The 23,146-nt window shown below is 63.0% G+C and overlaps 2 protein-coding genes across 2 annotated transcripts; both read left to right on the forward strand.

The window, feature by feature from the left end:
* Positions 1–6,425: 6,425 nt before the first annotated feature.
* Positions 6,426–16,536, forward strand: CCDC9 (coiled-coil domain containing 9). The gene is made up of 13 exons (XM_053268432.1): positions 6,426–6,640; positions 6,825–6,929; positions 7,255–7,407; positions 7,616–7,879; positions 7,968–8,051; positions 8,201–8,377; positions 8,623–8,810; positions 8,977–9,023; positions 9,456–9,579; positions 9,793–9,886; positions 10,038–10,446; positions 10,838–10,905; positions 15,688–16,536. The coding sequence occupies exons 1-13, from the start codon at positions 6,638–6,640 to the stop codon at positions 15,706–15,708; spliced, it is 1,737 nt and encodes a 578-aa protein (XP_053124407.1). The 5' UTR covers positions 6,426–6,637; the 3' UTR covers positions 15,709–16,536.
* A 1,412-nt stretch (positions 16,537–17,948) lies between these two features.
* C5AR1 (complement C5a receptor 1) lies at positions 17,949–22,511 on the forward strand. Its single transcript, XM_053268442.1, has 2 exons — positions 17,949–18,081; positions 20,394–22,511. The coding sequence occupies exon 2, from the start codon at positions 20,413–20,415 to the stop codon at positions 21,472–21,474; it is 1,062 nt and encodes a 353-aa protein (XP_053124417.1). The 5' UTR covers positions 17,949–18,081; positions 20,394–20,412; the 3' UTR covers positions 21,475–22,511.
* The last annotated feature ends 635 nt before the right edge of the window (positions 22,512–23,146 follow it).

Here is a 23,146-nt window from a genome sequence, read left to right on the forward strand (position 1 = left end):
AAGCCCACCAGCTTCTGAGAGGCGGCCCTGGGCTACTGTTCGCTCCATTGGAGACCCTCCTGGAGCAGCAATCAGTTGCACAAAACATTTCTGCTGCTGCTGCTGCTGCTGCTGAACAGCCCTCTGTCAGCAGCCCAGGAGCAACGGAGGAGGCAGAGCGCCTTTCCGTCTGCCGGGACCCTGGTGTCCTGGCCGGCTCTCTCTTGGACCAGATTCCGAGGATGCGAGCACTGGCACCAGCCGCCCAACACTGGCCCTGCCTTGGAAGGGACTGGCGGGCGCAGGTCGACCTCTTTGGCCGAAGCCATGAGCTCCCTCCAGTCCCAGCCAAGGGGGAGCCCTGAGCGGGGGATGCTGTCCTCCTTGTAGGACTGGCTCGCCCTTGGCTGCTGTTAGCCTCTTCTTTTCCTCTCTGCCCTCCCCTCATCCGCGCATTGTTAGCTACTCGGGGCCGGGAGCGTTGTTCTAGCTAACCTTATCTTGCACATTGGGATCTCTGTGTAAATAACGGTGGCAGGGAGTGCCTCTGAGGCTGAGCACGGGGAGAGTGCCTTTGCGGCTCCACTGAGGCCCCGTCCCGCAGCGGGCCAGCGAGCAGACACACCTGCCGGAGGAGACGGTCTTGTGAGCTGGAGTGGCCAGTCTGGGAGGCGGCCACGCCCCTCGGCCCGCAGCCCCCCGTGCCCTGCTGCTTGTTCCTCCCCCCTCCTCCTCCTCCCCCCGCACCGCCGCCGCCGCCGCCCTCCGGTGGAGTGGAGCGATCGGGCCGCTTGGCTGGCTGAGAAGATGCGCCAACGAGAGCTCCGTTGCAGCGCTGGGCAGGCCGGCCGCGGCCAATGGCAGCGCGCGGCGTCAAGGCCCGAGGAGCGCTTTTGCCGCTGTCTCCAATGCCCCCCCACCCCTCCCTCCCCCGCTGACATCACTGCCTCTTAATTCCTCCTTCTCAGAAAGCGGGCGGGCGGGCGGGGTGGTGGCAGGGCTGGGCTGGCACATGCGCCTCCATGGGCATGAGTAACGCTTCGCTTTCGGTAGCTGCGGCGGCGGCGGCGGCCGCGGAAGGTGAATTTGCCCAGTGATAGCAGCCCGGCCACTCAGCAAATGCACTCCTCACAATGATGTCATCCCTGGGGGCTGCGGGAGGGGGCGCGAGAAGAAAGCTGCAGCTCCGCGCTGGGGAGGGAGGCCCGACACGCGCTGCAGGCGGGCGGGGAGGCCCGACACGCAGAAGCAGGCAGACCGCAAGCGAGCGCCTGGCGGCGGGAGGGAGAGTTGGGCGCTCCGCTTGGCCCGCGGGAGCGACCGGCAGCCCTGAGCAGGTGGAGCCCCCTGCGCGGAGGAGACAGCAGCTCCACTCTCGCCTGTGTTTCCGCGGCTTGGTTCCCCCTAGGCCACGCGGAAGGGGGCAGGAAGGAGGAGGGTGACCCTCAGGGCTGCCGGGTCCCGGGGCCGGCGGCAGCTCACACGCGCAGAGTACTATGGCTTCCTAGCCAAGAGGAAGTTCTGCTGACGACCAGGGGCAGGATGTGGGAGACTAGCTCCGCTGGCGCCGCCCTCCCCTGGCCTCGCACCTCCTGAAAGGCTGCAGGGCCTTTCTGTTCCGCGCGTCCAACCGGCGGTCCACCGAGTGCAGCAAGCCTACGACCCCCCAGAGCTGTGCTGGCTCCGAGGTCGGCGGGCCGCCGCCACGTCCAGTCTTCCAGGAAGCGAAGCCATGCACAAATGGGCCATGGGGGCGGCAGCTGACTGGGGGCTGTCCAGGGCGCTCGAGCCCGGATGCCAGGCCTGAGCCGGCCTCAGTGTGGCCCTGCGGGCAGCAGCCAGAGTAGAGGACATGGCGGTGCTTGCTGCAGGAAGGGCCGCGCCGGGCAGAGCCAGAGCGTGCGCGCCAGGGAGGCGCAGCCTGCCCCTCGCGCCGGGTGCAGCAGAGTCTGCGGAGACTCTCCCCCTGCTCCCGCTTCGTTCACGCTGCAGCCAGCGGCACCTCGTGTGGCTGCAGCCGGAGGAGGTGCGAAGCCACTCGCAGGCACCTATGCGCAGATGACCGGAGAAAGCCGCCGCCGCCGCCGCCGCCTCGGCTTGCCCTCGCCACCCAGGCCTGCCTGCTCTCTGACTGTCAGTCGCTCTCCAAGGTCTCAGCCCAGCGCCCGCCGGCGGCTACCTGAGAGGCAGCACCTAGCCGGGGCCTTCTGCAAGCGGACGGCCCGCTCCCTTCCCAGGCCCAGAGGCGCCCACCCAAGCGCCCAGATGCCGGCGGCCCTCTATTCCCTCCGCGCCCTGAAGGGAGCCGAACTGCAGCTGCACAAGCCCGAAAACCACCACGGCTCAGGAGTCAGCGGGGGCGGCACAGTGGAGGCCTGCGACTCCCCCCGCCCCGGCTCCCTGCACCATCAGCCCCCCCCCCGAGCGCGCCATTTGTTTTGCAGTAGGGGCAGCCGAGCGTGTCTAACGGCCCCCCACCCCACCCCGTCGGTTCCGCTTGGTTGCCTGGACCCCCGCCCTCCTCCCCGCGCGCGGCTCGGGCTCCCATTGGCTGCGGAGGGCTGGGCCCAGCCACTCAGCGCAGAGCAGGTGCCTGTTTCCAAAGCGGAGCGCCAGCAGAGCCCGGGAACGCCACGGCAACACGGGCGCCACGGCGGCTCCCTCCCCAAGCCCAGCCCTGCTGCCAGGCGGTGGCCACACCCCGCGCGCCACCTGGAGCCCGTCGCCGGTCAAGGACGGGGCAGGAGAAGGTTGCTGGCCGCGGCAGCTGGGGTGGCTCCGCTTGCTTGCTCCCGCCCCGCCGGGCCGAGGCGCGCTGCTGGCAGGCTGGCTCGCCCGCCCGCCCGCGCGCCCTGGTCCTGCAGCAGCAGAGCTGCGCGGTTGAGCGTGCCTCTCTACCGGAGGAAGGGCCAGCCTGCTGCAGGCAGCGTGGGAGAGAGAGGAGCACCCCGAGCGGCGCCTCCTTTGGCACCCCCTCTCCTGAGGACAAGCCACTAGCGGCGGTGGGGCTGGGCCTCCGCCGGGGCCTGCCTCAGTTCTCCTCTCTGGTGGCGGGCAAGCAGGCTGGCCTGGGCCGGAGGGGCTTCCTCTTTGTCAGGCTTGGAAGGTGCAGTCTTAAGGCGGGCTCTGGGTGCCTTTGCAGCAGCAGGACCTTCCCGAGGGCCTCAGCGGCTGCTCCATCACACAGATGGCGAACTGAGAGGGAGGGGCAGGCACTTGCCCAGAGCCAACTCGGGTAGCCACACACACACACACACACACACACACACACCCCACTCCTGCGTGCCAGCCTCATGTGTCCATGGAGCCCGGGGAAGATTGGCCAGACACTTTGCCGAGGGCAGCAGCCATTTACCCTCCCTGGCGACTGCCCAGCACATACCTTTGGTCCGAGTGGGGGGTGGGGAGGGGAGGGGGCTCAGCTCCAGCCTTGGGCTGTGGCTCAGGTGCAGCTGGCTTTGGACAGGGACCTCCTCCTCCCAGCCACGGCTGGAATGTCGCCGCTGCCAGCCTGGGCAGAGCCAGGATGCTGCCAACTCGAGCAGCCTCCTTAGGGTCAGGCTTCTGTTGCCCTCTTCCCTCGCGGGTAGCAGGTCAGTGTGCGCCTGCACGGAGATGCTGCAGGAAGGGCCTCTGTGCCACCCCACAGCAGGGCGGGGCGGGGCGCAGCTCAGGGGTTTCGGCTGCAGCACGCAGGGATTACCTATGTTCCTCCAATGCCCGGAGGGAGATTCCTTGAGCTCAGTCAAGGGACCCCCCACTTTTCGGGCCAGCCTGCCCCTCCCCGCCCCTCCCCACTCGGGAGAGCAACTGCACCCCGTTAGCAGCACTCCATAGTAAGTTTCTCCTCCTCCGGATGAAGTAAATAAAACTCCCAGAAAAACAAATTCCATCAGAAGGAGGGGGGGGGGAGAAGGCTGTTCTGCCACCCCCCCCCCCGCCCATTGCAGCAGCGGCTGCAGCGTTTGGGTCCGGCCCTTCCAACCATCTCTTCCCCTCCATCAGCCGCAGCCAATCACGGCCCGCCATCCCAGCAGGAAAAGCAACTGCCATGGAAACAGAGCCTCGCGGACTGGGGAGCGGCCGCCAGCGCAACCAGCGATGCCTTCGCCGCGTCAAGCGAGCGAGTGGCCAGGAGGCTGGCGGGGGCACGTCTGGGGCACCCAGTCCCTGGCTGGCAGCAGCAGCCACACCAGCTGCTGGGAGGGCGGCCAGCCAGCGCGCGACAGGCAGCCAGAGCCCGCAGAACGCCGGGGTGGGGTGGATGGGTCACTGGGCCATCGGAGGCGCGCCTCCCCCGGGGCGGGTGAAAGACGGGAAAGACGTGCCAAAAAAAAGAGGGGGGGGTGAGCCGCTCTGCACATGCCCAATTGTGTACCGTTGCTTCACGTTGCCTGGCTGGTCCTGGAAAGGAGACCCAGCTTTGCCTTGGAGGCAAGGCCGTCTTTCTCCGCTGCAGCCTGGATGGAAGCCCGCCCTGGGGAGTCCGCTTGGGCCCTGATCCCTGCTCAGTCAACCGGCCCAGTCGAGCCAGTCTCCTTTGCTTCCAGCCCAAATCCTGAACTTTGGGCTTAACTTTGGGCTTAAATGTACCACCGCAGTAGGACAGCCCGTTTGCCATAATCCAGGCATTATTTTGCTAGCGTCACTCGTCCTAGTCTTCTCGCTAGGGAAATGGTGCTCGCAAAAACTGGCCAAGGGGGGCCCTACTAGCCCAGCTGCGCATTCCCAGCCGGACACCCCGCCGGGGAGGCCCCCAAGTAGAAGGGCTGTGTGGAGACAAGAGCCACGGGCCTTCTCTGGCCATTGCCTTCCCAGGCATGTGGTGATATCCCCGCCCCGCTTCTTGCCACCGGCGGCACCTGTAGCTGACAGGGCTTTCTTCCTCTTCCTCCTGCACGAATTGGTGGTAGCCCGTGTCAGCTGCCATCGTAGCCCCATTCAGACATTATGTTGTACGAGTGTACAGATGTCTGTAAACTGGTTAATGATTTGCGTTGGCCTTAAATGTGGACCTGGGTACAAGCACCTCAAGTGCCTGCTACAGATAGGAAGGGTGCTGCTGGACCTGAGAACAACATAAGGTGTGAACAACCGTACTTGTGTCTACACTGTACACTTATTGTAAGAGTGTTGAGCCTAACATGTGAAGGGGACTCTTGTGACAGCAAATGCCATCTTCTGCTTCCTCCCACCCACAGCCAAGTCCTGCTTGGTTCTTTTCCAGGGACAGGTTGGGATCTGGAGGGAGTTCACGGCAGAGGAGAGATCTGAAGACGGGCCCAGTCCTCGTGATGGGCTCCGGACTGCGAGTCCCTCCGGGGCACACAACGGGCATGGGCCGCGGCCATGGGGGGCTGGGGAAGTCCCCTCCCCCTTCAGGGAACAAGCGTTCCAAGTCGTAATGGCCCGCGGCCTGGAGGGGCAAAAGCACCAGTCAACCATCCATATAAGCCTCCTTCCCTCCATTAGGGGAGAGGGGGCCGTGTCTGTCCAGCGGCCCCTCGGAGTGTGGGTGATGTTGGGGGACCCTCAGGAGCTGGGGGTCCGGGTTCTTTGAACCCACCTGCTACACCCCTGCCCCACCACACGCGCCCGGGCTTTTCACACGAAGGGAGGGAGGGAGGGAGGGATCCGACTGGGAGGAAAGCAGCAGGCCACACTCTCTCCTTCCCCCTAAGCAGCGCAGATGGTCCCCTCCCTCCCCACTTATCCTCATCCCAGCCCTGCGAGGTAGGTCGTGCTGAGAAGAACGGGCGGGCCAAAAGGGCGGGGGCAGCAGGAGAGCAGGTGAGGGCGGGGCTTCCCAGGGCCACAGAGACCCCCTGCCTGGCGCTCGGGGCAGAGCGGACCCATCAGCTGACCCACTGGGCTGCTCTGGGCTCCTTCGGAGGAGGAGGAATCCACGAGTCCCGGAGCGGCCCCTTCCCTGCCACCGCTCTCCCCCTGCCCCTGCCAGGGAGGCGCCGGTGCACAGCCCGATCCAGCCGCGTCCTCGCAGGCGGATGCTGCCACCTCGCGGGCCAAAAAGACAACCGCGTCAAGCGGCCGGGAAGATCTCCTGAATACCCCACGGAAGGCGAGGCTCGCCCACCCCGCCGCCGCCCCACGTTGTGCTCTTCGTGGGGGGCGCAAGAGAGCCAGCCCGAGCTGGCCATTGCCAGGCGGGTCCCGCTCGAGTCCAGGCCGCGGCAGCCCTCAGCCAGCCCCCGTTCCTGGGCAGGCGGGGGCCCCTCGCCTGCTGCGGGCGGGCCAGGAGTGGGGGCCGGTCTGACTCCTTCCTGGCGGGGCCCGCTCGTGAAGCTTGCAGGAGGGGCGGGCGAGCGAGCGAGCGGCGCCCCGGGAGGAGGGGAGGGCGCAGCTGCGCACTGGAGGAGAGAGGCGGAGGCAAGCAAGGTAAGAGTCCCCCCCCCCGCCGCTTCTGAGGAGGAAGCGGAAACGTGGATCCACGTGGTGAGGGGGGCGGGATTTGGGGGCATTTCGTTTGGTGGTGGGGGGAGGCAAGGAAGCGACCTGACGGACGCCTGGGACCCAGCGCGCGCAGGCTGTGCCTCCCGGGCGGGTCCCGCCTCTACCGAGCCTTTCGGACCGCCGCCTTCCGACTTCGGGGTTTGGCTTCTTGCGGAGACGAGGCTTCGCTGCGGCCCCTTCGGGAGCTATGGTGAGAAAGCGGCCTCCTTCTCTCTCCTCGCAGCTGCGCGGGGGCTGCCTTGGCTAGCCGGGTGGGCGAAGCCTCGGTGTGGGGCCAGCCCCAGGTCTTGGGTGGAGGGCCTGTCCGCTCCGGTGCCGCTGAAAGTGGCCTGCCTTCTTGTTGGGGCTGCGCCTGCTCCCCCCTCCCCCTGCAGTCGGCCTCCTTGGACCTGAAATCGAAGGAGGAAAAGGATGCCGAGCTGGACAAGCGGATCGAGGCCCTGCGGCGCAAGAATCAGGCCCTCATCAAGCGCTATCAGGTGGGGAGCCGGTTCTTTGCCGGGGGGGGCTTCCGACCTTAGGGACGGGCTCAGGATTCTCAGCGGGGGGGGGAGGGGGGAGCTCTGGAGCGGAGGCACCTGCCTTAAGGCGCTTAGCCGGCTAATCTGCTGGGGCGCGGAGCGAGAGGAGGCTCCTTCGGCTGAGGGCCTGCTGCTGCTGCTGCTGCTGCTGCCGCCGCCGCCGTCTTGGCCGTGGGGGCCTCTGTGGCGCGGGGGTGGCCGGTGCTGCCGCCCAGCAGGCTTGAGAGCCCCCTGGGCGGGCGCGCCTGGCAGGCCCAACCCGCGGCTCCTCTCACTACCGCAGGAGATCGAGGAGGACCGCAAGAAGGCCGAGCAGGAGGGCATTGCGGTGACCGGTGGGCGGAGGTCCCGGCCAGCAGACGGGGATGTGCCCGAGAAAAGGCGGGGGGAGCTGGACCCCCCCACCCTCACCGTGCAGGTCTTGCTCTCTCCCAAGGTGAGGGGGGTGCTGGGGGTACGGTGGGGGGGGGCGGGGGGCGCCACAGGTGCCAGAAAGGCCCTCTTATGGGAGGGGCCTCTGAAGGGGGCTGGGCCAGGACCTTCCACATGCAGTGTGTGTGCTGGGCTGGGGAGCGGGAGCTGAGCCCCCCCCCCCGGTGGCGGGGAGAGCCGCTCATGCCATCCTCTTCTTCTTTCTCGCCCAGGAAATGCGCGTGGTCAGCAGTGAGCGGAAGGCCCCTGCTGCCGCCTCCGCCACCCCCAAGGCCTCCCGCAGCAGCCCCAGTGCTCGTGGCCCCGCTCCAGGCGGCCGCCCCCCCGCTGCAGGGAACCCCCCTGAGCAGCCGAGCTGGGAGGGGGCTGGAGCAGACGGGCTGGGGGCCAGCAAGCGAGGCCGAGGGGGGCGAGGCTGGAGGTCCCGGGGCCGAGGGGGCCCCATGGGAGACGCAGGGCCCGACCGGAGGTCTCAGGTGAGTCCTTGGGGCCGAGCGAGGGGCCGAGGAGGAGGAGGAGGAGGAGGCCGGGGCCGTGTCTCCTAAGGGGTTCTTTCCTCCCCAGGAGTGGGAGGAGCGCCGTAGGCAGAATATCGAGAAGATGAACGAGGAGATGGAGAAGATCGCGGAGTACGAGCGCAGCCAGCGGGTGAGGCCGGGCTGTTCTCGCTCCTGACGGGGGTGGGTGGGGGAGCTGCTGCTGCAGCAGGGCTGGGAATGGCGAAGCCGCCAAGGCCCCTCTGCTGCAGGCTGGCTGGCTGGGCTGCTTCTACCTCTCTCCCGCCCCCCACCCCACAGGATGGGCTGCAGGAAAAGAACCCCGTGCGCAACTTCTTGGATGACCCTCGGCGGAGCGGCTCCTTCGCGGAGGTGGACCGGCGCGAGGGCAGCCGGCGGCACATCCGCAACTGGGGAGGCGCGGACTTCGAGAAAGTCAAGACGGACGTGGAGCAGGGCAAGGAGAGGTCTCCTCCGGTACAGTGTGTGGGGAGCAGCTTGGGAGCCGGGGTGGGGCTGGTGCCGGCGATTCCCCTGTGGGAATTGGCTTCTGTGCCAACCAGGCTGGCCGGGTGTGTGTGTGTGTGTGTGTGTGTGTGTGTGTGTGTGTGCGCCTGCCTGGCAGCTTGGCTGGTGCAATGAGCCCCCAGCTGGCTGGTCCAGGGGTGGCTCCTGGCGCCGGCCCCCCTCCTCACCTTGGCCGGCCTGTCGTCTCCCGCCAGGGTCACGGCGGTGCCCGGCGCAGAGGGGCCGCCCTGGACATGACGCTCTCCATGACCGGCCGGGAACGGGCCGAGTACCTTCGCTGGAAGCAAGAGCGGGAGCGCATCGACCAGGAGCGGCTGGCCCGGCACCGGCAGCCGACGGGGGAGTGGCGCCGGGAGTGGGACGCGGAGAAGATGGACACCAGGTGGGAGGCGGGGGTCAGGGTGGAGGGCGTGCTGGGCTGGGGAGGGGCCGGAGGGAGTGGGAGGGCGAGGCCAGATCCCCACGCTGGAGGGGCGGCGGGTGGGCGGCCTCCTCATGGCCGCCTCGCCCTGATCCCCGCTGCGTCTCCTCCCATCTCCTGTCCCCAGGTTTAAGGAGGGAGCCCAGCCTGGACACTCGGCAGGCAGCAAGCCAGGTAAGCCAGCCTGTGTGGAGCTGGAGGGGGAAGCAGAGGCTGCTCCCAGCAAGGAGCGAGGCCTGCGCCCTTTGCCCCCACCTTCTAAGGACATCGGAACAGCCCTGCTGGGTCAGGCCCCCCAAGGAGGCCCCTCTAGTCCAGCCTCCTGTTTCACGCAGTGGCCCACCAGATCATGCCTCTGGGGAGCAGCCCACAGGCAAGAGGTGAGGGCAGGTCCCCTCTCCTGCTGTTATTTCCCTGCAACTGGTACTCAGAAGCATTCTGCTTCTGCAGCTGGAGGCGGCCTATAGTCCTCCGACTAGTAGCCGTTGATGGATCTCCCCTCCATGAAGTTATCCAAACCTTACTTAAAGCCACCCAGGCTGTTGGCTGTCACCATATCTTGTGGCAGAGAGTTCCACAAGTTGAATTCTTTCCTTTTTTCCACAGAGGAGGGCAAGCGCCCCCCTAAGCTGCCCACCTTTGGGGAATTCCTGCCTGAGCAGCAGCCAGATCGGCGCCGGAAGGGCAGAGGCCGTGGGCGTGTGCGAGGGGCTTTCTCCAAGCCTTATAGGTGAGGCAGGCTCTGCCTCTGTGGCGGTGTGGGGGGGCAGGGGAGGGTGGTGTCTGGGGCTTTGGCCTGCTGCTGTCTGCTTCTGCACTCAGACTTCAGGTGGGGAGTGGTGGGTCTCCTGGGGTGAGTCTTTCTCCCCCCACTGCCCCCATGCCAAGAGTTCAGGGGCAGTCCATTGCAAGTCTGAACTCCGGCTCGCGTTTGGCTCTCTAGCATGCACGACAATCGCTGGGAGAAAGAAGAGCCGGATCCAGAGCCAGCCGTGGTGCCTGTGGAGGAAAAGGCGGAGGATGCCAAAGTACAGCAGGTGCCAGGAGCTGGGGGGGAGGCGGGGACTGTCTGGCAGTGGCATTGTTTGGCCCCCACCCCCACCCCCACCCCACCGCCAGAGGTGGGTCTTGTTCTGCCCCCTTTCCCTGCACTCACACCTTGGCTCTCCTCCTCTTCCTGTTCCACAGGGGACTCCTCCAGCTTCTCCCCAAGCAGTGCCCGAGGAGGATGAGGATCAGTGGGAAGATGTCAGTGAGGGGGAGGAGGAGGCGGCTGCAGGCAGCGGCAGCCAGGGCTGCTCCCAGGAGGAGGAGGAGGAGGAGGCTATGCCCCCGCCCCGGAAGAGCAGCCCCCCCTCCCCGCCGAAGGAAGCCTCCCAGCCACCACCGGGGCGAGATGGGCTGCCTCCGCGGGCCCTGCCCCCCCCACCGGCCGAGAGCCCCGTCACGGAGGGGAAGCCCCTGACCCCCTTCTCGCCAGTGGAGGGATACCGTCCGGTTTCTGACTGGGGGGAGGAGATGGAGTTGAGCTCCCCCCGGGCCGACACCACCAGCAGCCCCTTGGGCCCGCGTGGAGAGGAGTTGCCTGCAAGTGCTGGTAAGGGGCACATGCCAGCTGGGGAGGGTCCGGGGCGTGCCTGTGCGGGGGGGCCTGGGGCTCTCCTGGCAGTGGGGTGGCCCTCAGCGGGTCTTCTGTCACCTTCTGGCCGGTCCTGCCACAGGGGGCCCGCGCCCCCCACCCCCTGCAGTCGTAATGGGGGGGTGTTGCTTCTCTTGAGGCAGGGCTGAGCCCCCCAACAGGGCCTCGGCTGCGGGGCCCTTGGGTCTTCCTGGCTGAACAGGGCCAGCCCGGGAGGCCGAGACGAGCCAGCTGGAGCCCAGGGAGGGAGGTGGCTGAGGAGTGGGGAGGGGAGAAGGGGAGCTCCCTCCTCCCCCCCTTGTCCGTCTCCTGGGGGCCTGTGCTGAGGAGTTCTGGCTTTCTCTTGAAGGTCCCGCCACGGATCCAGCCCTGAGCTCTGCCCCCAGCGCAGTGCAGGTCGCGGAGGACTCCCAGCAGGTGCGTTTCTGTCAGCTGATGCCTCCTCAGCACTGCTGGGGCTGTGCCTGTGCCTGTGCGGGCTGCGCCCTGGCAGCTGCTTGTGGGCCCGCTCGTCTCCGGGGTCCGACATGCCCGCCCTCTTGGCTTGGCTACTTAAGTGCTCTTTGCAGAGTTGCCAGCCAGCCAGCCAGCCTGGGGCTGTCCGTCTGGGGCAGGTGGCTGTCCCGCCCTTGCCACCAGAGGGCGCTCTTAAGTCCTCCCAGCTCAGGCCCCATTGCCACCAGTGGATCTGGCCCTGGGCGCGCCCCTTCCCACCGGGAGGGCTGCCACCTGCAGGGATGCCTGCTGAGGGAGTCCTCTTTTGCTTGGCTTGACTCCCCCCCGGGGCCAGAGTCCCCACCCTGGGCATTCGGAGGGGCTGTCCCTGCAGAGCCACGCAGGGGGCAGGCCCCCTGGCTGAGGGGAGGCTGCTGCTCTGCTTCTCTTCCCCACCAGTCCATGTTTGCCGGTGTGCAGCAGGGTCTCCTCCGGGGGGGGGGGCGGGGGGGAGCTGCGATGGATGGCCGAGGAGGTGCAGCCGCCTCTCCTGGCAGCAGCTCTGTTTTGCTCCTCTCCCCTCATCCTGGTATTAGTGCCTGCATGGTGGCCATTGGGCAGGTAGAGCTGCGTGGCTAACCACGCAGATCTACCTGATGAATGGCCAGCCTGTAGGCATCGCAGCTCTTGTTAATTTTGGGGTGGGAGCAACCGGAGCTTCCTCCAGAAGGAGAGGCAGCTGGGCCTCCTTGGGTGCAACCCTCCCCGCCCCCCACCGCCCCCCGCATTAGGACAGGTTGTTCCTGCAAGCAGGGCTGGTCTTCAGTTTTATCAAGGCCCTGAATGCCGGCTGAGGGACCCTCCTCGCCAATCTTCACCGTCCCCCTCCAGGGCCGCCTCCAGCATTCCTTTTTGCTTTCCTACTACACAGCATAGTGGGCGGGGCTAAATGGTGTGTGTGTGTGTGTGTGTGTGTGTGTGTGTGTGTGTGTGTGTGGTGGGCTTGCCCCCGCCCCCGAGACCCAAGCCGCTGCCTGTGCCAGGAGAATCCTCCACCCACAGCGGCCCCCAAGTGCTGAAGCCTCTTTGGCCGATGAAACAGGACAGACACATCATGTTTGTCAGTTGAAGAGCTCAAGTGAAGGAAAGAGGCAGCAGAGCCTCCTTCTGCCCAGGAGCGAGCTGGGGGGGCCACCCAGGAAGCCCACCGGAGGCTGGGGGTGAGGGGTCCCTGGCTGCTCCTGTTGCGCCTGCCGGGGCTGGGAAGGTCTCTCCCCCCTCCTCCAGAAAAGAGCCTTGGGCAGGGGGAGCTTTCCTGGGGCCACTGTGTTGACCCACTGAATGTGGGACCCCCTGCCACCATTCACTCCCAGCAGCTGCTCAAGGGGAGCTTTGGCTGGGACTCCTCCCCCCCCCCAGTGCAGAAGGGAAGCTTCCAGGAGCTGCTCCTTTCTCCACATTCTTTGGTCTTTGGCATCCGTCTTTATTGATGGGCTTGCTCAGAGCCGCTGTTGACTTGTGGCTGTGTGAGGCTGTGACAGACGGGGGTGAGGAGTCCGGGCTTTCCTGGGATCTACCCTCAGTAGGGAGATTGCTCGGATCCCAAATCTCGGAGCACACCGCTCCTTTGAGGTAGGCTGCCACCCGTTGAAGACCGATCTAAGCCACTGGCCAGGCTCAGACACGCTTCAGCAACCCAGAACTGTCCGGCTTGGGACTTACAGGCACTGCACAGCCAGAGGCCACCCAACTTGGCTCTAGACAAGAATGTATTATTGGGGAAACAACTCCGTAGCAGCAAATGACCTTGCCAGGCACAAGAGTTTTGCAAGTCACCCTCCAGAACCTTTTCATTCAGACCGAAGCCACTTCTAAGGACATGAACGTTATTAAGAAAACAAGGGTTGCACAAGGAATGGGGAGGGAAGGAGGTTGAAACTGGAAGTAAAGGAAGGCACGCCGGAAGTCAAAAGAAAACCCCCAAAAGCCCTTGCACGGGCCAGGCCTTTCCCTCCAGCTCTCAAGCCACGAGGGAGGGGGCGAGCCTGTGGGTCTCACACCTGTCGGAAGCGCAAAGAGTATCCCAGTTCCTCCCCTCTGGGGGGTGAGATGCCAAGTGGCCCTGTCTCCTGTGCCAGCGAAGATGAGGGCGCTGGTGCAGGGAGAGTCTGTGAGCTGGGTGTGGAGGGATGCTCTGGCTGCCAGAGGAGGGAGGTGTGAGTCTCACAGGGGCCCTTCCTGCGCGTCTGTCCTCTGTCATGAACTGCCCTGTGGACCGGCTACAGAGCAGTGCAGAGAAGGCTGCGGGGCTTCAAACCCAGCCCCTTTCCCCTCCGCTGCTGCTAGCCAGAGCAGACAACGCTCCGTCCTCTCGGCCAAGGCCTAGTCGCAACCGGGGAAGCTGCCGTCCCAACGCTCGGTGTTCTCTACAGTCGGCTGGCAGCAGCTTCTCGCAGGTTGCAGGCCGCGGTGTCTCCCAGCCCTATCGCCGCTGGAGAGGCCACCAGGGCGGGAACTGGGAAGCTCCTGCATGCAAGCAGTCAGGCAGATGCCCCCCCCCACCGCCCCGGGAAGCTCTTTCGGTGCTCTCCCATGTGGTCTCCCCTTCCTCTGAAACCAGGGCAGACCCTGCTTAGCAAAGGGGGCAAGTCAGGCTTGTGGCCGCCAGAGCAGGCAGCAGCTCCAATTTAAGTCTTGCTGGTCGCAGGTGCAAGGTCTGGCCCTTTTCTGCTAGAAGCCCTTGAGCGCTGCTTCCAGCCAGAGAAGGTAGTACTGCGTGAGAGGCCCAGAGGGTCTGGCTCTGGATGCAGCAGCAATGCAGGGGCAGAAGCAAGCAGGTGGGGGCGGGCTCAGCGGCAGGGCAGGCCCCAGCCGCCGTCCCTGGCAGCATCTCCCCGCCAAAGGCGTCTGAGGGGCAGGGAGCTACCCAGGCGCTGGAGAGTGGCGGCGGCAGCCAGTCCCAGGAGCCACCGGTGGGCTGGTGGCAGCGGCTGCTGCTGCTTCATGTGTAAAGGCCCACACAGGACCCTGGAGCGGGACCAGACTGCATCTGAACACCCACAGATCAGCTTGGCACCGGCATGGTCCCATGTAGACGGATTGGATACTGCTTATTGAGAGAAGAACTATGAAATGGCTTTCCAGCCGGGAGCCTCAAGGAGAGAGTTAACGTTGCTCGCCAAGGGTCCGTCTGGTCCGCCCTAATCCCACCGCCCCCCCCCCAGCCCCCGGCCCGGCTCCCTGCTCTCCTCCCCAGTGGCGCCCACTGAGGCACGAGCCTCCCCGGAAGAGGCGGCTGGGCAGGGTGCCTGGCAGGGGGGCCCAGAGGCTGGTCTGCAGCCGGCCGGAGGCGCTGCTGCCCTGACCGCTCTCCTGTGGCCCCAAGTCTCCAGTCTGGCCCAGTCAGTACTTGGGGGCCCGGCTGTTCTGTGGCTGCGGGATCTTTGCTAGCCGGCTGCCCCCCAGAAGGGCAACGCTCCTTGGAAGAGAAGAGCCCTGCCGGATCAGGCCCAAGGAGGCCCATCCCGGGAGGGCATCTCCTCTCTCTCGCTCTGACTCCCCTGCAACGGGCATCTAGAGGCATCACCCGGCCTCTGAGTGAGGCTGGAAGTGGCCCGGAGCCACCAGACTAGTAGCCATTGGTTGACCTGCCCACTGTGGCTTGGTAGGCCTGGTCCTACGGAGGAGGTGCGGTGCCTCTTCCCCTTGGGCAGAGCCAGCCTCCCGCCCCTCCGCCCGCCCTCCTCCCGGCCTCCCGAGCCCCCTCTTCCGGGGAAGCCACTCCAGAGGCCCGGCCAGCGCTAGCCCAGCTGGCCCCAGCCGCCTCCGCTGGCAGAGGGCGGCCAGCCTGCTGCGTGGACTGGCTGCTGGGGTGGGGCCGCCTTCTGCTCCCGGGCCAGTTTGGGGCTCGGCTTGGTCCAGACTCCGGCCTGCAGAGAGAGACTCCGCCGGTCCCCCTGGAGCTGCCTCTGGGCCACCTCAGCCAGACTCAAGCCGGCGAATGCTCCGTAGCTCCCAGAAGCAGAAACCATTTGGGAAAAGCCCCCCCCCCCCTTCCACCTCTTCATAAGGCAGTCAAGAAGCAGCGGTTCATTAAAGTTGTGCTCTCTCTCTCTCTCTCTCTCTCTCTCACTCATGTGAAGTGGGGTGGGGGTTGCTGTGCTTCCAGTGGACTTGGGGTTCCCGCTGGGCCCTTGAAGGGCAGCTGGAGGGGGCCTGATCTAGCCATGCCAGTTGTCAGGGCAGGGTGGCTTGGAGGGCAGGCTGCTCCCTCCCCAACGCAGACAGACATTTGTGCGTTTGCAGGGGCCAAATGGGACGGAGTGGCTGAAGTGCAGGGCCCCTGCCTTAAAGGGGGCTGCTCCCAGCCGCTGACTTATCCTAGGGCCCCCTGCTGGACTTGCAGCCCATGGAGAGAGATGAGCCCTGTAAACCTCCCCCCCCACCGCAGGCCCCCTTTTGAGGTCTGATATGCAGTATTTTGAGCGGAGTCTAATTTTGACATGGGAAGTAATGCCCACTTTTGACACCCTTCAAAATCAAAGCCAACATGAGCTGCCCACTGAAACCTTCCATTTTAGGTGACCAATTCCTGCTGCTGGTCTGAGCCTGCTGGTTTGGTGTCAGCTGTCATCCGGCCTGCCTGGTGGCTTTCACAGGAAACTGTTGGGCCCTCCAAGGTTCCCTTTGGGGAGGGGTCTCAGTTGCACGAGGCGGTCACTTGCCATTTCTGATGGCCGCTCTCTGTCTTTCCATCCCCAACAGGACCTCCCTGGTCAGGCCTGAAGTCCGGTGCTGTGGCCACCCTCCGAGGGCATTTCTGAGCAGCCGAGGGGAAGAGCCAGGCTGAGTGGCCTGCCAGGGAAGCAGCCGGCCGGCCTTGGGCCCTTTCAGCGTCGTCTTCTCCGCTGCTGCTGCTGCTGCTGCTGCATCTCCTCCAGCTCTGCTCAGCAAAGTGGGGGGCGTGGCCTGCTGCTGCTGCTGCTGCATGCTGAGGCTTGGGTAGGGGCTGTGCTGGCTTGCTCCCCCCCAGGGCTGTAAGCAGAGAGGTGCTTCTCCCTTCCTCGCCCCTGCTGTGAGCTTCCTTTAATTCCTCTGGTCCTGCAGTGACAGGTCCTGTGCTAGGTCTCCCAACTGTGCTGCGTTCTCCCTTGGCCTCGGGAATGGGGGGGGGTTGCCCCTGTCCCTGTCCCTGTCCCTTAGCTTGCAGTCTTCGCTGCCTCCCGTGGACATCATTTTGGGGTTGATCGTGCTCAGTCAATGAGCAAGGAGGGAGCTGGCCTCTGCCGGTGAGGCGGCTTCCTCTGTCTTGGATGCTGGACTGTGTGTTTGGAAGGGCACCCCACCCCCCGCTTGGCCCAGGGTTCCCCTGCCTCTGTTTCCCCAAATCTGTCTTTCCTTCCTCTGCATCCTCTGAGGGAAGAGCAGAGCTGAACCTCAGTCTAGGGTCAGGTGTGCTGGGTGGGGGCCACCCAGAGATGAAAGGGGTCAAACCCTCTCTTTGTGCTGGGCCTGCTGCTGCTGCTGCTGCTGTTCTTAGGGGTGGGGGGCGGTGGTGGTTTCTGCAGCTGCTTCATCTCCTGTACAAATAAAAAGGTTTCTTACAATTTTGAACCTTTGCAGTGTCTGTCCTTTCTGGAGTCCTGGTCTGAAGTTGAGCACCAAGGGATGGATCACAGCAGCTGCGGGGAGAGGAGAACAGCCACTTGCCTGGATCTGGCAAGGAATGCGGGGGGGGGGGCAAGGAAGCTAAGGACTCCTCTGGGAAGGGGAGAGGGTGTCAGAGTGGAGAAGATAGCCCCCAGCCCCACAGAGAGAGCAGAGGAGCCTGGCTGCTGGGGCAGCTCAAAGCAAGGCCCAGCTGAGGAGGCCCATGTGACTCCCTAATTCTAAGCCCCCCCCACCTGCCTCTTCCTGAGCAGGGCTCCCCTGGTTCCCACCCCTCAGAGGCTGAGCACCCCCTACCTGCTTTGTGTCTTACAGATCACCCCATTTAGGGTGGGGGCTGCAGACTGCATCCCCTTGATTTTTATTTTACCTATGATATAAACAGAGAAACATAAGGAAAATAGAAAAGGAAAAAATAACTAATTAAACAAAGCAATTGCAAAGATTTTCATTACTATCTGTATACGTCTGCCTGAATTCTTTCCACCACCACCTCTCCCCTCACCCTCCACTTTGAAAGATAACTGGCTGCAAAACAAAAAAAATCCGCAGAACACGAACAAAATTCATGCACCTGCTACCTACACAAAGTGTCCACCACATATGATAAAAAGTACCTTTCTGTTCCGTACATTTCCAACAATCCCCAGGGTATTCATTGACCATCTTTGAGATCGTTACTGGGGTAATGTTCCAGTGCAGGTGCATTTTATACCAGTTTCCCCTTAAAGTACTATTCACTGTCAATCTTTTTACCTTCCATTGAAATTCCCACCGTTGCATCTCTCTTGTTTGCTATTAAAACGCTGCCTAAAGCACTTCCAGGGCCTGCAGCTGGCACCCACAGAGAGGTGTATCCCTCTGCTGGTTTGTGAGAAACAGAGCTGCACCCCCCCCCCCGCGGACCCCTCCCCGCTGCCCTTTCTGCGAGTGTGTGTCCCACACGGCGTCCTCTTCCCTCCAAGCACTCCAGCCCGCCTCCCGCAAGCCCAGAGCTGTGCCTGCGTAGGCGACCCCGCTCGATGGGTCTTTTCTGTGGGCAGGTGAGGGGGCTCCCAAACCACGAAGCACGGAAGAGTCCCCCAGACCGTAGTCAGAGGAGTCCCAGGGAAGGGTGGGGGACCTGGGCGCCCGAGAGGCGAGAGCTGCGAGGGACAGTCGCACCGCTGGCTGGAGGCGCGTCCATCTCTTTTGCTCCTGGCAACGCCTCTTGCTCCCGCTGGAGTTGCCCGGGGGATCTCCCAAGGCTTCCGACCAGACGCGGGGCCGTGCTTCAGCATCACCCAGGCAAGCGCGTTCGCCGCGGAAACAGGTGGCGGACACCGATGGGGGCAAGGGCGCGCTAGCTGGATGGAACCCTCGATGCAGCTGGACAGAGAAAGGAGTTTCTCCCAAGCGCCTCTGCTTCCTCTTTTCGGCTGTATAAAGCCTCAGAGTCTCCAACACAACCTGGACAGAAGACAGAAGCTGCCTGCCTCTTGCTCCACAGGGGTGAGCTGTCCTTGCATGCACTGGGAGGGAGGGAGGGAGGGAGGGAGGGGTGGTGGTGGTGGTGCCGCTGCCTGCAAAGCCCTTGGAGAGAAGTTTGACGGGGCCATCAGGGCAGAACAGACACTGCCCCCCCCCCAGCCTCTGGGCCTGGCACGTTGGGGGTGGGTGGGGCTGCAGCTGATAAGACACGTAGGTGGGGGCTCCTATCCCCCCCCTTGATCCCCTGGTTTGCAGGGGTCTGATTTGGGAGCCACTCTGATCTGGTGCATGGGAGGATTCCGGACTGGGGGAGGCGCTCCCGGAATCTCCGCTGCTCTCTTTGGGGGGGGGCAGCCAAAGACCTCTTCATTTCCAGGGCGGGAGGAGAAGTGGCCTTTGGAGCCCTAGTCTTTCCTTGTGGGGTTTAAGAGCTGTGGTGTCTGACACTGTCAGTTAGGTTAACTTTGAACTGTAAACTGCCTTGAGACATTCTGATGGGAAAGAGGGTTTGCTGGTTCCATGTGTTACCTGCAAAGAAAAGGCTTTTGGAGGGATTCGGCCTCAGGGAAGGAGGGGCCCAAGTCAGTCACCTGCCTGGCAGCATATCCAGGCCGGGCTGCGGGGAAGACCCTCCTTTGCCTGAACTCCTGCCGGTCCGGCAGAGGAGGCTGGGCTGGATGGAGCCAGGAGGAGGGCCTGATCCGAGGAAAAGCAGCTCCGTCTGCTCCTCTCCAGCTGCCTCGGTGTCAGGAGCAGACAAATGCTCTCTGCTGCCAGGTTTGCTGCCTCCAGCTGAACAAACCATGGATCTTCGGTCCTAAGGGGCAGCGGCAGGCGGGGGGGGGTCTGCTTCCTTGAGCAACCCCCTCTCTCCCCCCCCGCACTCCTGCTGGGATAGCCAAGCAGCCCACGAACTGGCCCCAGTTCCTAGCCTTTGAGTCCAGAGGAAGCCCCCCTCCCACCCCACAAGCCCTGGCTTTACTATCCCTGAAAGGGACGCACTGAAAATAGGGAAAGATCCCGTCTCTCTCCCCAGGCAGCTGCCTTCAGGGAGCCAGCAAAGGCGGGTGGAGGCCTGCAGGGTTGCTTGGAAGCACAAATGGAGCCCAGCCGGGCTGGACCCTGGCAGAGAAAAGAGGAAGGAGATGGAGAAGGAAGTTGGGGAAGTTGTGAAGAAGGGCAAAAGTTGTCACACAGCAGTTTTGCAGGGTGGGTGGGTGCTTCTGACTGGTCCTCCAGGATGTTTTGCAAGCCCACACTACTTCTCCTGTATCTGGGGGAAGTGTGCATGCGGGGAATTGTTTCTCCAAGTACACCCATCATCTGGACTGAAGCAGGATTGGCTTCCTAGCATTTGCATCAGCAGGAAAAAAGGGCTCCATGCAGCAAAGTGGAGCCTTGCATATCCACCAGGTTCACTTAGCACCATCAGGACCACCCTCTTGCACAGCTGCTACACGCCCCGCTACTGCAAAACCTCCTCACCTAAATTCAAGTAAATCCCATGCGGCAGCTTTTTAATGAACCAGCCTTGATTCGAAAACCTTCTCTGCACCTGCCCCCTGCAGCCCTGAGACCTGTCTCAGGGTTGCCCTTCCTCTCGGTTGAACATCTGTCTGATCCTGGCCAGCCAGCCCTGCCAGGGCCATGCAGGAAGTTCCACCCCTTCTTCTTTGGCACAAACCTTGATTCAGCCCATGGAGAGGCACTCCTTCCATTGTTCTTAGGAAGAAGGCCTGGGGGAGAAGTCCCTTCTCGTTCCTCTGGCAACAGAAAAGAACATGGGATCTGACTTGGCCTCATGGCATATTTGAGCCAACTCTGGGATGGCAGGGCTAGGTTATTAATCCTCCAGGCTTGCAATCTGTTTCCATGCATTCATTTATTAAGTGAGCTTTAAAAAAAATCTCACCTTTTAAAATAAAAGGTCCATAAGGTGTCTAACAAATTCAAAGTACAAATATGATATATACAGTTAAGAGCACCAGACAAGACAGACTGAAGACACAGATGCCTTAGACTAGGAAGGAAGGAAGGGGAAGCCGCCTCTCTTTGGCTGAGAAGAAATCCACCTGTAGGTCTCCTCAGTCTGCAGCTCACACGGTGAGAAGCCACTTCCCTGCCCCACTGTGCAGGTTCCACTCCACCACGCAAGGAGGGCAGTTCCCTCCCAGGGCAAAGGATCCCACCCATTGCCGTGGAGAGAGCGTGGAACCCACAGAGGCTGCACTTCTCCACCAGGAGGTCAGAAGCTAGAGAGGAATCCGCTGTGCCCAAGTTCAAGGCCTCTCCGAACTCTGCCGATCTCTCTCTCTCTCTCTCCCGCACCCCAGGGGTCTCCTTGGCAGGACGATGGACTTTCAATATGACTACACCGCGGAGGACCTGGGTGCTGATGCCAACTTCACTGCCCCGGACTTTGAGGAGATGCACCAGTTGAGCCTTGTCATCTGGGTGGCCATGGTCATCTACTCCCTGGTGTTCCTGGTGGGCGTTCTGGGCAACGGCGCCGTCATCTGGGTGATGAGCTTCAAGATGCGGCACACAGTCAACGCTGTCTGGTTCCTCAACCTCTCCGTGGCCGACCTCCTCTGCTGCCTGGCCTTGCCCATCCTAGTGGCGCAACTGGCTTCTGACCACCACTGGCACTTGGGGGACTTTGGCTGCAAGCTCTTCCCTTCCCTCATCACCCTGAACATGTTCGCCAGCGTCCTGCTGCTGACAGCCATCAGCATGGACCGCTGCGCCCTGGTGATCAGGCCAGTGTGGTGCCAGAACCACCGCTCAGCGCCCCTGGCCTGGCTGCTGTGCTGTGTGGCTTGGGCCTCTGCCCTGGTCCTCACCCTGCCCTCCTTCCTCACCAGAACCGCCGAGCTGGACGTCTCTTCCCAGAAGACCACCTGCAACGTCAAGTACTCCGTCTGGGGGGGGGACAGCGAGGCAGCAGAGGTCGCGGTGGCCGTGGTGCGCTTCCTCTGTGGCTTCCTGATCCCCTTGGGGGTCATCAGTGCCTGTTACGGGCTGCTGATCTGGCGGGTGAGTGGCAGACGCTCCATGCGCTCCAAGAAGACCCTGAAGGTGGTGCTGGTGGTGGTGGTGGGCTTCTTCCTCTGCTGGGCCCCCTACCATGTGGCTGGGCTGATTCTCTCGGGCAACAGAGAAAGTGCCCTCTATGAGCCGACGAGGAAAGCCGACCCTCTCTTCGTGGCCCTGGCCTACATCAACAGCTGCATCAACCCCATCATCTACGTCATTGTGGGCCGGGACTTCAAGGCCAAGATGCGCCAGTCGCTGAAGGCGGTGCTGCAGAACCTCTTGAGTGAGGAGGCCAGGCTTGCCAGTTCCATGGCCGAGGGCCACGTCCAGACCACGTACACCACCACTGAGGACCGGAGCACCAGCATGAATGTGTGAGGGGTGCCCAGAGGGAGCCGGGTTGTCTTGGCTTCCCAGCGGGGGTGGTGGGGGGCAAAGGAAGCCAGGGCTAGCTTCGCACGTTGGGCCGGCCATGGCTCTGCTTGTCACTGTGCTCTTTGCAGGCGCCTTGTGTTGCTGCTGCCCTTGCTCAGGGGGGGGGCAACCTCCCCAAGCTGGCCCCACAGGCCCAGTCAACCCTCCCCACCCCGCCATCCCTCAGCTCAGCCTGGCGATTCAGTGGCCACCCCAGGCATCTGTTCCCAGACACAGCTGGGCAGGAAAGCCTCTCGGAGCAGCTCCCGTTTGGGTCTGGGCTCTGGGGCAGGGTGGAAGAAGGGGGCAGCTGGAGCTTCAAGTGGCCAGTCAGGCTGCAGCCAGGCCCCCATGGGCCGCCCTTGGAAGCACCGTCTGTGGGCAGGGGGTGGGGGTGGGCGAGGGGGCGGAGTGACCAAGCTTCTCCGGGCAGCCTCCCAGTTTATATCTCAATTGCCCCAGGAAGAAGCAAAAGCGTGCAAATCCCCTTCTCAGTCCCTCCAACGGGGCGGGGGGGGGCACACCCTGGTGCTGGAGAAAAGACATGGGACACCCTGTCTGGCATATTGCCTTCCCCAGAACTTTAGTACACAACACCCTGTGGTGGGGCAGCCCCACTCAGCTGCCAGGTCACCCACTTCCTCTTTGGGGCTGAGGAGAGGCCATGTGGCAGTGGGGGTGGGGGGCTGGAAAAGACTCCCCTTGGGCCAGGAACTCCCAGGAAAGAGATCCTGGGCACAGAAAGGAAAATGGCGAGATTTTGTGGCAACGACTGAGGTGATCCAAGTCAACATCCAGTCATGGGTGAGCAGAATCTGGCCCCTTTCCATTCCACTCTTGGTTGAACAAAGGCCTCCATCGCACCTTCACTCCTAGAGTGCATGGAGGTTGCATCAGAAACAGCAATCTATTCCAAAGCAATTGAGCTTTCTTGGTGACTTTTTTCCGTGCTTCTGCTGTTCAGATTATGATTACTGTTAATAAATAAGGGATAACTCCTACACCTACTTTCAATACTTCTCTTGTGTGGCCAAAAAGAATTACCTCTGGATCATAAGTAACGTTTGATTGATTGATTGATTGATTTGTAACATTATAGTCTGCAGTTTTGTTAATTGTTGGAATTACAGCTCACAAAACAAATAAATAATGTGGGCATGACCAAAATATATGTCCCAGGAGTTCAACATCTCTAGCAAAGATCAGCTGTTAGATTATAAATGGGGTGGGGGAGAGACATTAAAAAAATTATTCAGGATTAGACAGCTGGACCCTTCATATCACAAAGGGATGTGGATGCTGAGGGAGTTGGGAGGATTCAGGAGAGGGCGACCCGGGTGGGGCTGGGGTGAGCAGCAGCCTCAGAGAGGAGAGCTGGCCTTGTGGAAGGAAGCCGGACTGGTCCCCTGAGCTAAGCAGGGTGTGCCCTGGTTGCATCTGAATGGGAGACTAGAAGTGTGAGCAGCACTGGAAGATCTTCCCCTCAGGGGATGGAGCCGCTCCGGAAAGAGCAGAAAGTTTCAAGTTCCCTCCCTGGCTTCTCCAAGATAGGACAAGATTTTTTTTATTTTTTTTAAGGACAAGATTTTTTTTATTGAACCAACAAACTACCAAAGCACACAGTACGTTGCCAAAG

This window comes from Hemicordylus capensis, chromosome 7 (assembly GCF_027244095.1).
Source record: "Hemicordylus capensis ecotype Gifberg chromosome 7, rHemCap1.1.pri, whole genome shotgun sequence".
NCBI lineage: Eukaryota > Metazoa > Chordata > Lepidosauria > Squamata > Cordylidae > Hemicordylus > Hemicordylus capensis.